Here is a 17,362-nt window from a genome sequence, read left to right on the forward strand (position 1 = left end):
ACACGGGTATTTGGTGGACATTTTTATCTATGGCTATACAATTTTGCCAGGAAAGACCCTTTTGTCAATCGTGGGATCTTTAACGTGCACACCCCAATGTAGTGTACACGAAGGGACCTCGGTTTTTCGTCTCATCCGAAAGACTAGCACTTGAACCCACCACCTAGGTTAGGAAAGGGGGGAAAAAATTGCGGCCTGACCCAGGCCTGAACACGCAACCTCTCGCTTCCGAGCGCAAGTGCGTTACCACTCGGCCACCCAGACCACTATTGTTCATCCGAGATAATTTCACATGATGCAGTCCACTATCTGTAAACTAATTATTCCTCATCAAAACACTACAGCTTGACCTGCCAAATCCTGTCTAATTTTACAGGAAGGAGGATCTCAGATTGAAATTGGGGTGTGCACGTTAAAGATCCCACGATTGACAAAAGGGTCGTTCCTGGCAAAATTGTATAGGCATAGATAAAAATGTCCACCAAAATACCCGTGTGACTTGGAATAATAGGCCGTGAAAAGTAAGATATGCGCCGAAATGGCTGCGATCTGCTGGCCGATGTGAATGCGTGATGTATTGTGTAAAAAAATTCCATCTCACACGGCATAAATAAATCCCTGCGCCTTGAATATGTGCGCGATATAAATTGCATAAAAAAATTAAAAAAATAAAAAAATAAAAAAAATCCCTGCGCTTAGAACTGTACCCACGGAATACGCGCGATATAAGCCTCATATTGATTGATTGATTGATAAAGTAACAATTTGTTTAAGCAAGTTCTTTCAACAAGCATTCCTTCATGAAATTGTGTCATCACGAATTGAAGTATCTTTCTTTTCTTAGAAAGTGTTAGATCTGTTTTAACTCGCATTGATTCATGAAATTGTGTCATCGTGAATTGAAGCAACTTGCTTTTCTTATAAAGTGTTAGATCTGTTTTAACTCGCATTGATTCATGAAATTATACGTCTCTGTTGTAGTGCAAGCATTGCTTCAAAGAGTGATTTGAAGACTGGTGTAAATAAAGCGCAGTATCCAATTAACTTTTGAACCTGTTGTCTGTGCCAATTTACGCAACGGTTTCTTAGTGTTTATTGGAAGAGTTGTTCTTTCTGTTTGTCTCACTTCGAAAAGGTAAGACGAGTTGTGTTTTTTGTGCGCATTAGACAAATGTAGGTAAGCAACAGGGTTTATCACACGTAATAGAACTATGGTATTGAAGGATCTAATATAATTCAACCACGCCAGATAGACTAAAAACATATTTCTGACCACACTAAGGAGAAAAAAACCACGGAAGAACGAAGTTTCAAGTTGCTTCCATAACTCTCATTCTAAAAAAGTGTCAGTGTAGACCTCGCCCACTGCTGGCTTGTTTTCTGGACGTTTCTCGTCATCAACTGTCATTTGATCTTACTATATTTGTGCAATCTGCCTTTCTCCGTTAATTGCTATTTGATCTTACCTTATCGTCACGCTCATAAGATAATTGCCCATGTCATTTATTTAGAGTTTTGAGAAAAACGCAAAAAAACTTCTTTGGTTTCTGAACAATCTGCCCATCTCATTTAAGTTATAAGTTTCAAACTGCCTATCTTGAGCGTTGACAGCTATTTACGACTGAGATAAAGAGCTGACGGCAACATTTTCTATCACCACAACTGCAATACAACCCCAAAAAGGCGTTTGCATACCTTAATATTCTCCAAAGTAGTCTTTATGTGTTTAAACGGAAAATTGCCTAACTCAGAAACGAGACCGGCAGTTTTGCTCACGTAACCGTGGCAATGGTTTCCGTTGGTCTCAGAGTTTATACTCTCTAACACATGACAGGTACCCTTCCAGTAGCTTCCCCTGTAGTCTCACTGCAGAAATGCCTAACACTGAGTTAGGTATTGTTCTGATGAGCGTGACGTTATATCCGGCAATGTAATCTGCAAAATGCCGAATGGGTTCTTCTTTGCTGTTGTTCACAAAAGAGGGAAATCGGAGGTAAACAATTAAGTAGCTTTAAGCTCATCCAAATTTGTTTATCTATGTTCCGCATACATCTTATTTTAACACAAAGGTAAACATAAAATAAAAGATGTGTCGACATCAACCGCAAGGCAGGGAGGCTTCGAACATGACCAGCGCTTAATAAGGAAATTATTTTTAACTTTCTGAGCTTGTTTTTGACCCATACAATGTTTTGGGAATTAGAAAATGATAACAAACAAGATGAAATCATTTTTGAATCAATTTCTAACATTTTCATTTTAATTAGAATTTTCAGATTTTGTAATGACCAAACTCATTATTAAATAATTGGTAAGCTTCCAAGCTGAAATGCAATCCCATAGTCCGTACATCGTCGAAGATTGCTAGACCAAAATTTCAGTCAATTTGATAAAAAAATGAGGGTGTGACAGTGCCGCCTCAACTTTCAGAAAAAGCCGAATATAACGTCATCTAAGACATTTATCAAAAAAAATGTAAACAAAAAATCTGGGGATATAATTTCCAGGAAATCTCATGTAAAGTTTCATGAAGAACAGTCAAGTAGTTTTCTCTGAATCGCTCTACACAAACACATATACTTTTCCCATAACGCACGTTTTGCGCGTGACGCGGAAGTTTCATTGTGGTTTAGATGCATTTTAGGTTTGAATATGGCTGCTTTGGTGTTCAGATCTCAATATCTACAGTTATTAGCTCTGTATGGCAGTAGTCCTTTCCCCCATCTGACAGAGTGGATTTGTGTGAGAACAAAATAAACGCATGTTTCAGGATGTGACACCGCATGAAACGTGCGTAACGGTCAGTTCAGGTCAGTTGTTTTCTTACCATTGCTTGTCTCAGCTGATTTTAACATGTTGTCTGGTGCTGTTGAATAACTGAGCTCTTCAAATCAACTAGTTTCAGTTTAAGATAAACTTCTGCTATAAAGTAGCTTCCTGTACAATGAGCAAGGGTATGACCATTCCCGTTTTTGGTCGACATATTTGGGCGACACGCGAGTTTAATCTACCTATAAAATCAAAACGAAATTTATTTTTCCAATGCAGTGCTTACACTGCTTCTTGGATGCAACTGAAGTTGACTTTTAGTCATCTCATTTGAAAACGTAAAACAAAATTAAGAAAAACATGGTTAAAATTAAGCGACCCCCAAAATGAGACCAGCAGCAAAGAAGAACCCGAATACAAAAACAAAAAAATCAAAATGCAAAAACAGAAACAACAAAAAGCCAAAACAAAAACACAAAAGAAGTTTCAAGTTGCTCCTCTTCCTCTCATTATAAAACATGTCATTAGACCTCCACCACCGCTGTTGTCTTGTTTTATGGACCTTTCACTTCATCAATTGTTATTTGATCTCATTGCCTTTGTGCAATCTGCCATTCTCCGTTAATTGTTATTTGATCCTACTTTATATATATATGTAATCTGCCAAATGCTGAATACAATACAAATCCGAGTCACAATACAAAACCGTATAGACAACAAAAGAGAGAGAGACACAGAAAAGAAAAAAAACACGACACATTTTCTTTTTTTTTCATTTCTCAAGCTCGGATAATGCATGTGAGGAAAAGAAACAAAGATTCATTAAAGAAAGTTCAGCATTTGGCAGATTAAATTTGTGGAAAATTCTGAATAACAGCTGTGTTTGGAAAGGGGGCAAAGGCCTGGGTCGAGCAATTGGAAGTTAAGTTCTTTCGGGTGGAATATACTCGTCTCTTTAAACCAGGCGTTCCAACAGTCTGATCAGGCGAACACTTACCTGAACCTGCATGCACGAAGGAAAGCAGACAAAAAACAAGAAAGATCAGCAACAGAACCTATTCATGATTTAGAATCCTGACCGCAAAGTGAGAGAGAGAGAGAGAGAGAGAGAGAGAGAGAGAGAGAGAGAGAGAGAGAGAGAGAGAGAGCGAGCGAGAGAGAGAGCGAGAGAGAGAGACAGAGAGAGAGAGACAGAGAGAGAGAGACAGAGAGACAGAGAGAGAGGGGGAGAGGGGGAGAGAGAGGGAGGGGCGGAGAGAAAGGGGGTCAGAGAGAGAGAGAGAGAGAGAGAGAGAGAGATGTTGAGGGAGAGAGAGAGAGATGTTGAGGGAGAGGGAAAGTGGAATGTGTTTGGATAAGGGTGAGTGGATTAGGGAGAGGGGCAGGTGGGTGAGAGATGGATCGCATGGTTATCTGTCTGCAATCTGTGTGTCACTGTGTGTGTGTGTGTGTGTGTGTGTGTGTGTGTGTGTGTGTGTGTGTGTGTGTGTGTGTGTGTGCGAGTGTGTGTATGTGTGCGAGCGTGCGTGCGTGTGTGTGTGTGGTTGTGTGTGCGTGTGTGTGTGTGTGTGTGTGTGTGTTTAGTTGTGTTGTGTGCAGCACTGTCCAATCCACATGAAAAGCTCACCAAATGTGATATTAGCAGTAGCAAACTTTAGAGCTTGGGTACCGCAACCGTCTCCAGACACAGTCGACAGTCTAAAACTCCTGGGTTTGTATTCCACAGCCTGCACAGGCACAGAAGAAGATCCCTCTCTCCCAGAACCGAGCCCACGTGTATCAACATCTAGGGACGTACGTCTAGTCGGAGAGGTTGCAGAAGTCGAACTTTCTTGTCTAGATTCTAGGCTAGAATCCAGCGCACAAGCATCAGGGGCCCGCGACGTCCGTTCAGCCGGTGCGACAACATTTATATCATTGCTTGTCATCGTCTTAGGCACTGTTTTCTTCGCTTGATTGACAATGGAATGGTCATCTACCTGCGGGTGCCTCAAGTTATGTTAGTTCCTTAATAATGCTGCGAACACAGGTCCAAGCGCTCACGGAGGCCACTTGGTATGCAGAGACATAATAGGAACAACAAAGAGAGAAAGATGTTCTTTGAGAACGTCGCTCAGGTAGCAAAGACGTCACAATGCGTCATCGACGTTTTTCTTCTAAAAACCAAGTATCGTTTCCAACATGACCAAAACATCAATCTACTGATCCCCAGACTGGGAATGAACTCATGAAGATTTAAGTTGTGAATGAAGCCTAAAATGAATAAATACATAAATAAAGACAGGAAAAGGGCATACAGACAACTAAGCAGTTAGTTAGGCAGACACAAAGTTGGAGAGAGGAGGGTGCTGAAAGAGATTCACGACTTGCAGGACCCCGTGACCGAGCATAATTAACAGACCCAAGGTGAAGGTTTGTTGGGGGACAATGCAGTTCCGGTTAAAAACACGTGTACAAAACACGTGGAAACTTTACTACTACATGGATTGCTTCGCTAGAGTCATCAGTACACAGAAGCCCTGTTCGCCGTAACCTAGCTGCCGCTACTCACTTTACGAAAGTATATTCTCGGTAAAACGTTCTCTCACAAAATTCTCACATGCTACACCGCGTGGGAAACGTATTTTAAGCTTTCCTATTTTTCTTTCCGCAGAGACAGCGAGAAATTCACAATCATTTTCAGCTGTGGAAAAAACGTGAAGCGATTACGTCCTTTTGTTTAAAAAACATGACGTTATGATACATTTGACGCGGTTGTGACGACACTTTTCTAAATATACACAGGACGTTTGTTGTCCCCCAACAAAGGGGAAAGCCGAGACTTATAATGGCGGCCATCATGCGCTCAGTCCCAAACCTTACTGCAAGTCGTGAATACGAGTAAATAAAGAGAGAGAAAGAGAGATAAAATGAGATGCAGGGAGTGTGAGAGAGAGTGAGATAGAGTGAGAGTGACAGAGAGAGAGAGAGAGAGAGAGAGAGAGAGAGAGAGAGAGAGAGAGAGAGAGAGAGAGAGAGAGAGAGAGAGAGTGTAAGAGACAAGACAAGACAAGACAAGACAAAATCTTTATTATCGAGGGTAATAGATAAGCAAGAATATTGCTTTTTTACATCCAGCCCTCGCCCTAATATAGTGTCAACAAGAACAGAAAACAATATAATCAAATAACTATCACATCAAACTTATAATACATTATATATATATACAGATATAAATTAAAAAATTTTTTTTTTTAAAAAACCAAATTTCATGCTGCATTTTAAGTACAATTTCCAATAATAAATATGTCAATTTTTAACATATCTTAATTTAGATCTGCATTTAATTTAATTTAATTTAATTTAGAGAGAGAGAGAGTGTAAGAGAGAGACAGTGAGAGAGAGAAAAGGGTAAGCACAGAGAGAGAGAGACAGAGAGAGAGAGAGAGAGACAGAGAGAGAGAGACAGTGAGACAGAGATAGAGAGAGAGAGAGTGTAAGAGAGAGACAGTGAGAGAGAGAAAAGGGTAAGCACAGAGAGAGAGAGACAGAGAGAGAGACAGAGAGAGAGAGAGAGACAGAGAGAGAGAGACAGTGAGAGAGAAAAAAGGTAAGCAGAGAGAGAGAGAGACAGAGACAGAGAGAGAGACAGAGAGAGAGACAGAGAGAGAGAGAGACAGAGAGAGACAGAGAGAGAGAGGCAGAGTGAGAGAGAGAGAGAGAGAGAGAGAGACAGAGAGAGAGTAAAGTGAGAGAGACAGAGAGAGAGAGTGAGTGAGAGAGACAGAGAGAGAGAGTGAGAGAGAGAGATAGAGAATGAGAGAGACAGAGAGAGAGAGACAGAGAGAGTGAATGAGAGAGACACAGAGAGAGGGAGAGAGACAGAGAGAGAGACAGAGAGAGAGTGAGTGAGACAGAGAGAGAGTGAGAGAGAGACGGAGTGAGAGAGAAAGAGGGAGGAGGGTGCTGAAAGAGGCAGGGGGGGGGGGGGGACAGAGACACAGAGAGACAGAGACAGAGAGAGAGACAGAGAGAGAGAGACAGAGAGAGAAAAAGAGAGAGAGATCCCACTGACACAGACGAAGACGGAGATACATAGAAATAAACAAATACAGCGAGATAAGACAAAACTGGCGTCAACAAGAACAACATCAACATCACTAAAAGAGTATTAATTACCACATTGACCATTACCACCACAACCAGTACAGTTACCAGCACCAGCAACGACAACCACAACCACACATCACCACAGTCTTTCCACTGACCTGTGTAAGAATCGTCGAAGTTGGTGGTGGACGTTAGACTAACCATTGAATCCCGAACCGGCCTTAGGCTCCCTTCTGCACAGACAAAAGTTGACAGCACGTCTACACAAATTGTATATGTTTGAGACTGTTCTGACAATTTGTGCTACATCTTTGCACACGAGTTTTTGTTATTTTTTTTTGTACATTATTTAGTCAAGTTTTGACTAAATGTTTTAACGTAGAGGGGGGAATCGAGACGAGGGTGTGGTGTATGTATGTGTGCGTGTGTATAACGCGATTCTGAGAAACTACTGGACCGATCTTCATGAAACTTAACATGAGAGTTCCTGAGTATTATATCTCCAGACGGGTCTTTTTAGCTTTTGGATAAATATCTTTGATGACGTCATATCCGGCTTTTTGTGAAAGTTGAGGCAGCACTGTCACGCTCTCATTTTTCAACCAATTTGGTTTAAATTTTGGTCAAGTAATCTTCGACGAAGCCCGGACTCTGGTATTGCATTTCAGCTTGGAGGCTTAAAAGTTAATTAATGAGTTTGCTCATTAAAGTTGTCATTAAAATCGATTTTTCGCAAACAGATTTAAAATTGATTGCATCGTATTCTTCATTAAATTTTGAATCTAAAAATATATACATATGTCATGTTTACTCTTAAAATGTGATCACAATTAACGAAAATAGGTTAATTAGTACTTTGATTATTATTTAAGAAATCGATCCAAAATTGATTTCATCTTATTCCTTATCATTTCTTGATTCCAAAAACATATAAATATAATATGTTGTATTCGAAACAAGCTCAGAAAGTTAAAAAGAATACAGAAAATTGCGCTTCCCTGCTTACCGCAGTACACTATTTCGCTATTCTTACATGTCAGTTTCACTTCGTGTTGCATGGAAAATGTGAGCGACTTCCTTGCCGCGTGGATTGACGAAGCTGTTTTGTCTTGGTTAAAGGTACTGAACTTGTCAAATCCAGGTGCACGGAGCCCCTGGGGCTTTTAGTCATACCTCAGGCAGCTATCCGTTAGAAGAACTACCAAGTTTCATTGACTTGCACCCAAAGAGTCAAGAACTGCGAGTTTTTTACGAATTAATTTCGTACTCGGACCTGGCTGGTCTTGACCTATTTTTGGATCTAAATTTAGCTCAGGTAGATCACCACATCATGCACAAAAAGACACGTCACTAGCAAACTATGTCAGACATCATCATGAGTTTGTGTAAAACAAAATGGAGGCCGGAATCACTCAGTTGAATCGAACTCCGACCAAACACCACGTAATAACTAGGTTAATTTATGCACTCGCGTGAACAAGAAACTGTCGAGCTTCACAGATGTCGTCGTTGGGTAGTTTTGGGTTTGTTTTACTACCATAGGAGGATTTTTGAACTGTAAATGCACTCAGCTGCAACAAAAACGCAAAACGAAGGCTGTGAGCTGCACTGTGCCTTTAAAAAAAATGCAGTGCGTTCAGTTTTATTCTGTGGGTTCGATAGATTGACTAAATGTTATAATTTCGCCTTACGCGACTCGTTTCCCTTGCGCTTTTGCCTTAGTCTTTTCTTTGTCTTTGGTTTGGTTGCTTGTATGTTTTCCACCATTTCTCTCTCTAGATTCCTCTGTTTTGCTTTTGTACCCCCACCCCACCCCCCACCCCTTTTTCGGTCCTGGTTCATCATTGTCATGTCCACCATCATGAAGATTTAATATTTGTGTAATGTTGCAATGATTTTCTTTATACCTCAATCCATCCATTAATCCTTCCATCCGGCCCTTCAGTCATCTTTCCAACACTTATTTGAACTGTCAATTCTGAGTCAACTCACTCTATTCCATGTTCCCCTCCATCCATCAATCCATTTATCCATCTATGCATCCATCCATTCATTCATACACCTATCTATTCATCAATACATCCATCCATTCATCCACCCACCTATTCATCAATACATTCATCCTTCCATCCATTCACCAATCCATATATCAACCCACCAACCCATCCATCCACCAATCGATCCATCCATCCGACTTTCCAACATACCAGTAGCTTTAGGAGTGTCGCCGTTGGACACAGAAGTAGTTGAGCTGATGTCGGTGTCGCCGACGAAGGCTGGGTTAAGCTGCTGCGTGTTACCACCATTGCTGTCGGCAGCGTGGTTGTTGTTGCCAGGGCTATCGAAGGCTACGTCTCTGCGGACGTAGCCCTGTAGTTCCACACCGTTGCCGTTGCCGTTGGCTTTATCGTCGTTTCTGGAGGAGGACATAAAATGGGAAGAACTGAGTTGATGGTTCAGTAGTGTAAGAGGTGATAGGGATCGATACAGTTTTTGCACGTGCTAAAAACGGTTGTAAGATATCAGAGAGAGAGAGAGAGAGAGAGAGAGAGAGAGAGAGAGAGAGAGAGAGAGAGAGAGAGAGAGAGAGAGAGAGAGAGAGAGAGCGAGGGGGGGCAGAGAGAGAGAGAGAGAGCGACAGACAATCAGACAGACAGATAAAGAGAGTGACAGAAAAGAGAGAGAGAGAGAGAGAGTGTGTGTGTGTGTGTGTGTGTGTGTGTGTGTGTGTGTGTGTGAGAGAGAGACACAGAGAGATTGAAAGAGAGAGACAGAGAGAAAGAGAGAGAGAGACAGAGAGAGAGAGAGAGAGAGAGATAGAGAGAGAGAGAGAAAGAAAGAAAGAGAGCGAGAGAAAAAGAGACAGAGAAAGAGAGAGAGAAAAAGAGAGAAAGAGAGAGAGAGAGAGAGAGAGAGAGAGAGAGAGAGAGAGAGAGAGAGAGAGAGAGAGAGAGAGAGAGAGAGAGAGAGAGAAGCACCACGTTTACACGCACAACCACACGCGAACGCTCGGCAAAAAAAGGAGTTTAATTAAACTGCAAATATTATTGGACGCTCACCAAAAAACATACTTTGGAATTGTTACGAACGATTGCATACAGGATTGTACCCAACAAGTTGAACACACCAGTGCGGGTGCTCACAGACACATGTGCACGCATATTTACACACACACACACACACACACACACACACACACACACACACACACACACACACACACACACATATACACACACACATATATACACACACACACACACACACACACACACACACACACACACACACACACACACACACACACACACATCAATTGATGCCTCAAAATAACTGATACGCAAGAAGAATAACTTGATCACAATCGCAGTGACATTTGCACGATCCACTATTAACAACCAGAATCATCGCCACCATCTGTTTTGATTCCAGGAATAATCGGTTCTTTTCCGCTATTTCATCAGCTCTTTGCTGACAATTTCCCAAGGAACGATTTCATTGCTTCCATTTTTGTCACACTATGCGACCAGGCATACACGCGCCTGGAATTGATACCAGATTCAATATTAGAAGCAGTGGGCGAAGAAAACAAATTGATGGAATCACTGGACAGAGCATGACAATCACTGGACAGAGCATGACAATCACTGGACAGAGCATGACAATCACTGGACAGAGCATGACAATCACTGGACAGAGCATGACAATCACTGGACAGAGCATGACAATCACTGGACAGAGCATGACAATCACTGGACAGAGCATGACAATCACTGGACAGAGCATGACAATCACTGGACCGAGCATGACAATCACTGGACAGAGCATGACAATCACTGGACAGAGCATGACAATCACTGGACAGAGCATGACAATCACTGGACAGAGCATGACAATCACTGGACAGAGCATGACAATCACTGGACAGAGCATGACACTCACTGGACAGAGCATGACAATCACTGGACAGAGCATGACAATCACTGGACAGAGCATGACAATCACAAAAACAGATCGACTGCTAAATTAACGTTCCAAAATTCAGAATAATAAAAATAACAATAATTGTAGGTAATTGGAACGTTTAATTATTGACATAATAATAAAATAATATTGACATAATATAACGTTTTGTTTTGTTAATAGTTAAACGCTCCAATAACCTACAATTCTTGTGTGTTTTTAATTCGTGACAATCACTGTTCACAGAGGAAAAAGAAACTTAATTGACGCTCACAAAGAAAGAAAACAAATCGAACCTTTCGGTGCTCACTTTTCAAAGAGTTCATGGAAGAGAGATACTCACAAGTGAATCAAACAGTTAACCTCTCGGTGCTCACTTGTCCTTTTCACAGCGAGAAAAAAAAGAGATGCTCACAAGTACATAAAACGACGAACCTCGAGATGCTCACTTTTTACTACTCACAGATCAAAAGGCCAAGCGATGCTCTCAGGTACATCAAACGACGAACCTCGAGATGTACGCTTTTCACTTCTCAGAGATCAAAACGACAAGCGATGCTCACAAGTACATCAAACAACGAACTTCAAGATGCTTACTTTGCACTTCTCAGAGATCAAAACGACAAGCGATGCTCACAAGTACATCAAACAACGAACTTCAAGATGCTTACTTTGCACTTCTCACAGAGCAAAAGATAAGAGAAGCTTACACCTAAATCAAACAGCGATTGCTGGGTTGCCTGCTAACAACGAAAAACACAAACCTACCTCCTGGAAGAAAAGGTTGTCAGTCAGTGCTCCCTAAGTTAAGAGCATACCAACCACCCGTTCCTCCTGTTCTCACTGCCATAATACCCCCTAACACACAAGTGAACGATCGCAGAGGTCTGACCTATCCAGACCTGACTGAACGCAGCTGAGTAGGTACGATCATTGGGTAAGTTCCAGCATCACTGGCAAATTTGAGCCAGAATCTACGTCCCTGTTCTGCCACAATCAGTCAGCTCGTGAAAACAGGGGAATAAAGCGCGTTTTTCTCTTGATTTAAGCCATCAAAACAACCCCAATCTTGAAAGCGACTTTAATTACTGCCGAAGGAAATTATGTACGAGGCAATGGATGGTGAGTATTTTTTTTAAAGGGGCTTTCTGACACAAACAAATTAGGAAGAAGAAGAAACGAAGATGTGTTTGAAAGAAGAGAAAAAATAAGACTTTGATGAGTCTTGATATTTTGGGGGGTCTTTCTTTCTACGTAGAATGAGTTACAGGGTGAAAATGTATAAGACAGTCTGCTCAAGCGTAAATATCGACGTCATTTTCTTTGATAGAGAAATTCTGAAAGGCCTTTGCTAGTGTTGTTATATATAACATACTTGATCACATGTTGCTGGTTGATTAGTCGGTTGGTTGCTTGGCCGTCGGTTGTCCTTCTTTCAGTTTAAAGAGCATCCTGAACTCAGGTCAAAATGAGTTCGGCTCATTCTCTCCCTGACAGGACGCGACAGTCCTACGCGAATTTATCAAAACAAGGAATACAGAGTTATCTCCCATATGTTTTTCGCGAGCACTAATCTAAATTTGAGATCAGTGTTCGCGAGACGAAAATGATTGCAGATTGGCCGACTTCGACAGTGATCTCCGTTCTGTTCTTCACAGTTATGATAAAGACATCGTTCTAAGGTCAAAACAAGTCGAAATTTTGGGACTGCTGCCGGAAGGAGACCGTAATATATGGTTGCATCACTACAGAAAAAATCGTCTGCTTCAGCGAACGCCGAAACCAAACGGTTGATTATCACGTGACACTTTTGCCATATTTAGAGTTGTTTGCACAGTAAATACAGCCGCGAAAAAATAGCTCCCTTGAAACTGTCTTACAAATCAATTCCTTTGTAATTTAAAAATTACACAACACCATGAAAAATCATTATCGACGATCGCGAATCTGCTTATATCAATAATACATTACAAAAAGCTCTAAATATGTATAAAAAATAAAAAAATTAAAAAAAATCGGGTTCCTTGCCAAACAAGGAAACTCAAGGCATCCTGTCAGGGAGAGAGTGAGCCGAACTCATTTTGACCTGAGGTCAGGATGTTCAAAGAGGTGTAGCAGAATATTTACCGATCTTGTTTTCTGAGAATTCAAATGACCGCCTTATTCGTTTACTTACCATTGCAAAGCTCCTATCAATTTTGTTCAATGATAATTGCTCTCTCTCTCTCTCTCTCTCTCTCTCTCTCTCTCTCTCTCTCTCTCTCTCACACACACACACACACACACACACACACACACACACACACACACACACACACACACACACACACACACACACACACTCACACACAGCAAAACAACACACTTCCAGAGTTGCTGTTGTTATGTATTTGTGTTTTGTTGTTGTTGTTGATGTTTGTTTGGTGTTTCTGATGCTGCAACTGCTACTTCTATTCTTGTTATTGTTGTCAAAATCACTCTCTCAAGATATTCGTGTATTTTATTTTTTTTAACTTCAAACAGCTCCTTTTAGGAAAATGAAATTTACGAGAGCGTAACTTCATTTGGCTTGGTGCCTGACACTCTCGCACTTGGTTTTACTTTTCCTTCCTCCAACAGCATCCTCGTTACGTGACAAGACTGTTGAAAAAACATACAATAAAATGCTGCAAGTGTGGAGATAGAAGATAATAAGTCTATTTCAGAGACTGAAGATAATAAGTCTATTTCAGTTCCCCCAAGCACAAAAAGAGTAACTTACTCCGTTATTTTTGAGTTAGCATCGGAGGCAGTAAATAAGCAGGTTAACGAAGAATTATCTCTGTTCTTCGCTGTTTGGATGTGTGTATGTGTGTGTGATGTGTGTGTGTGTGTGCGTGTCTATGCGTGCCTGTGCGTGCTTGCGTTCATGCGCGGGTGGGGGGGGGGGGGTTGTCTGTCTGTGTCTAAGTGTGTGTGTATGTGTGCGTGCTTGCGTGCGTGCGTGTGCGAGAGTGTTTGTGCCTGTCTGTGTCTGTATATAATTATGTATGTTTCTCCGTGTGTCTGTGTGTGCGGACACGTGCCTGCATCCTTCTTATACCAACTCAGAGCCAAAATCAGATAAAAAACCGAGCGCTCAGCAAACAAATCAACATTAAACACGTCACTCTGAGAAGGTATGGAAACATTAACCTTTTTGCCATAGAAATACACAGCAGTCAGAACACCTGTTACTACACACGGCTTTTACTTTTATAGAGGTTTGCTTAATGATGAATGCTAGATGTTCAAGTGTGTAAGCATGGGTGCCTTTCAAACATGTATACGTGACTCAAGCTGAATGCGTTTGCGGGCGTCAGGTGTAAAGGTTCTCGAATTCGCAGAGAGAGAAAGAGAGAGAGAGAGAGAGAGAAAGAGAGAGAGAGAGAGAGAGAGAGAGAGAGAGAGAGAGAGAGAGAGAGAGAGAGAGAGAGAGAGAGAGAGAGAGAGAGAGAGAGAGAGGAGAGGAGAGGAGAGAGAGAGAGAGAGAAGAGAGAGAGAGAGGGGTGCGTACGTGCGTGCGTGCGTGTGTGTGTGTGCGTGTGTGTGTGTGCGTGCGTGTGTGTGTGTGTGCGTGTGTGAGCGTGTGCGTGCGTGCGTACTGTTCTCCATATCTCATTGTTCGGGGCTAGTTCAGTAACCGACCTTACGCTCCCGGTCACTTCGTATAAGTTTGGAAAGCAATATCAAGTAGCGATAATTTCAAGCAAGACCGACATTATTGATACGAAATGCATTGACCAATCGCGGAAAGGCGCATAAAAGGATATCCCAAAATCCTCTATTCTCGATGACATACTAATTTTATTTATAAAGGGAAGCAAGTGGTTAAAAACGGGCGTCGATAGAGCCAATGAACAATGTTATTTACTTGTAGTATTTCATCCACTTGTGCTGAAGCGCAATAAGCCAAAATAGATCATAACTTACATTCCTCGAGAAAAGCCCAGTTAAAAAAGGTGTTAATGAAATTGCTCGAAAAAAAGTACATTCTCTGCAATTGTTGGTTTTGTACTCGACCACTGGAACCAACAAAACATAATCATCAAACAGAAAATATTACGCGAAGCAGTCTTTACTTCATTTGGTGTGACACTGCATTTTGCCCAAGTTTTTGGAGCCCCGATGTCTCATACGGTCATCGTGTAAGTTTAGTTGCCTGTAACGTTATGTATTGCAAGGTAAACATATTGTATATATATACATATTACATATGATTCGAGTGCAGATGATTGAAGTTCACTCACATATGGTACTCGTTAAATACTGCTCACACACTATAGCCGCTAGTTGTGACACATGAAGTCTTACAAAAATCGATCACACTGAGTATACTAGAGCAGCTGTGTGTTTCTCTCCCCCCCCCTCCTCTCTCTCTCTCTATTTCTATCTCCCCCTCTTTCTCTCCCCTCCCCCCTCTCTCTCTCACCCTATCTTTTCTCCCTCCCCCCCCCCCCCCCCCCCCTCTCTCTCTCTCTCCCCTTCTCTCTCTCTCCCTTTCTCTCTCTCTCTCGCTCTCTCTCTTTCTCTCTCTCTCTCTCCCTCCCTTTCTCTCTCTCCCTCTCTCTCTCCCTCCTTCTCCCTCCTTCTCCCTCTCTCTCTCTCTCTCTCTCTGAGTTTGCGTGAAGATGTCTCCCAGTCCGTCTGTTCTCTATTTACTGTTGCGTGACTGTCCGGCTACCACAAAAAAAAAATCGCTGGGTTTGAAATATGATGTGTTTCTTGGTTATCACAATGAAGAAACGTACACATTTCAATACCAGCGATTTTTTTCTCTCTCTTTTTTCGTAGCTGGACAAACAGTCAGGTCTACAAATATAAAACCGACTAGGAAAAGCTGTCTAATAAAGTGCAGCTACCAAATTAATACTATTCCAATGACTGCTTATCTCTTTTGGCAAGAGTCCAATCAGAAATCGAGCCCAAATACTGAATAGTGTTACGGCGTCCTTTGCTATAAGTTGAGAACAGACCCAGAATGCAGCCCACACTTTAACAGGACTCTAATACGTCTTTCGTGCTAAATTTACCAATTTCCTCAGGGTCCACACTCCTTGTCTAACGGCTCTTAACAGTCACCAGCATCGGCACTAATTCATCTGTACCTCAGTAATCAGTATCCCGCGATTTAGACCACCAGCTTCTCATTAGGAGAGCGGCATCAAGAGAGCTTTCGATTGCTAGGTTGATTGTGGGGAGGATCTGCTACACGAACTATCAACATCGGACCATCATTATAGGCGCTTGACCCTTATAGGCTTGGCGAGATGTACTACGATGAGTTATGTTCATATTAGATTATTTTAAGATCTTGCATGGCATTGTTACAGACGCGGTACTGCATCTGTGAGTAGTGCAACGTGAGCATCTTCAAGTTCGTTGTTTGATGTATACTTGTGAGCAACGCTTGTCGTTTTGCTCTGTGGGTAGTGAAAAGTGAGCATCTGGATGTTCGTCGTTTGTTGCTGTGAAAAGGATAAGTGAGACCAGAATGTAGCACACACTTTAACAGGACTCTAATACGTATTTCGTGCTAAATTCACCAATCTCCTCAGGGACACGACTCCTTGTCTAATGGGTCTCAAAAATCAGCTAGTATACCGCGGTTTAGACCAACGGCTTCTCATTAGGAGAGCGGCATCAAGAGAGCTTTAATTCGATTGCTGGGTTGAGTGTTGGGAGGATCTTCTACACGGACTATCACCCTCGGACCATCATTATAGGTGCTTGACCCGTATAGTCATGAGGAGACTTACTGTGATGAGTTCTGTACAGATCAGATTAGGATCTCGCATAGCATTGTTATTTCACAGGGTATTTCACAAGTTCATGGATACTTTCCAATCAGGGCACGACATAATTATGCAAAACGGGTGTGTCAAAATACAGTGCTTGGAAGAAAAGTTCAGGAATATTTCTCGTCGTATTTGCTTTTCACCGACCGTACTGATCGTATTTTTAGGCAATCAAGCGTGCAAAATAATGCGAAATTGTATGGGTTATCAGGTCTGCAGTATCTGCTTTGCAAGTCTTCTCTAATGGAAGTCATTTAGAAAACCTTAAACAACACGGTGAACTGGTTGTAAAAAATAAAAACATATCTTTTTCTCACTACTACATTGCAAAAGCTGGGACTTGTATGTCAATGTGCTCTCCGCACAACGACAACCAGGCCTGGTATGTGACCAAGTGGAAGGGTGCTCTAATCCCATGTAAAAGCCAGTTCAGACCTCTGGGGCTTTTCAATATGCTTTGCAAAGAATGCTGGTATATTTGAAGGAACTCTGACGAGGAATATCGGTTAAGTTGAATTGACCGGTAAGCTAGCAATCACTCTGTTAATGACCCGCGCTTCCAGCCCTAATTAGAGACGATTCTAACCCATTTTCTGATTCGCTATCTTTAATGCCCACGTAGGAAAGCATCCACGAGATTGGCAACGGCAAGATAGCTGCTGCTGAAAGATGTTTAGCGACAAGACTCAGAGACAGAAGATCTCATTAACTTCTCTGTCTCTGTC

At 41.8% G+C, this 17,362-nt stretch overlaps 1 protein-coding gene across 1 annotated transcript in view; it reads right to left on the minus strand.

Annotated features, from left to right (window-relative positions):
• LOC138968777 (solute carrier family 4 member 11-like) overlaps nt 1-17,362 on the minus strand; it is a gene marked incomplete in the record, with an annotated part of 130,088 nt that overhangs the window by 53,177 nt on the left and 59,549 nt on the right. The window contains 2 exon segments of the mRNA XM_070341416.1: nt 7,017-7,091; nt 9,066-9,274. Of these exon segments, the coding sequence (XP_070197517.1) occupies nt 7,017-7,091; nt 9,066-9,274 (284 nt within the window).

Source organism: Littorina saxatilis, linkage group LG6 (assembly GCF_037325665.1).
Source record: "Littorina saxatilis isolate snail1 linkage group LG6, US_GU_Lsax_2.0, whole genome shotgun sequence".
In the NCBI taxonomy this organism is placed as follows: Eukaryota; Metazoa; Mollusca; class Gastropoda; order Littorinimorpha; family Littorinidae; genus Littorina; species Littorina saxatilis.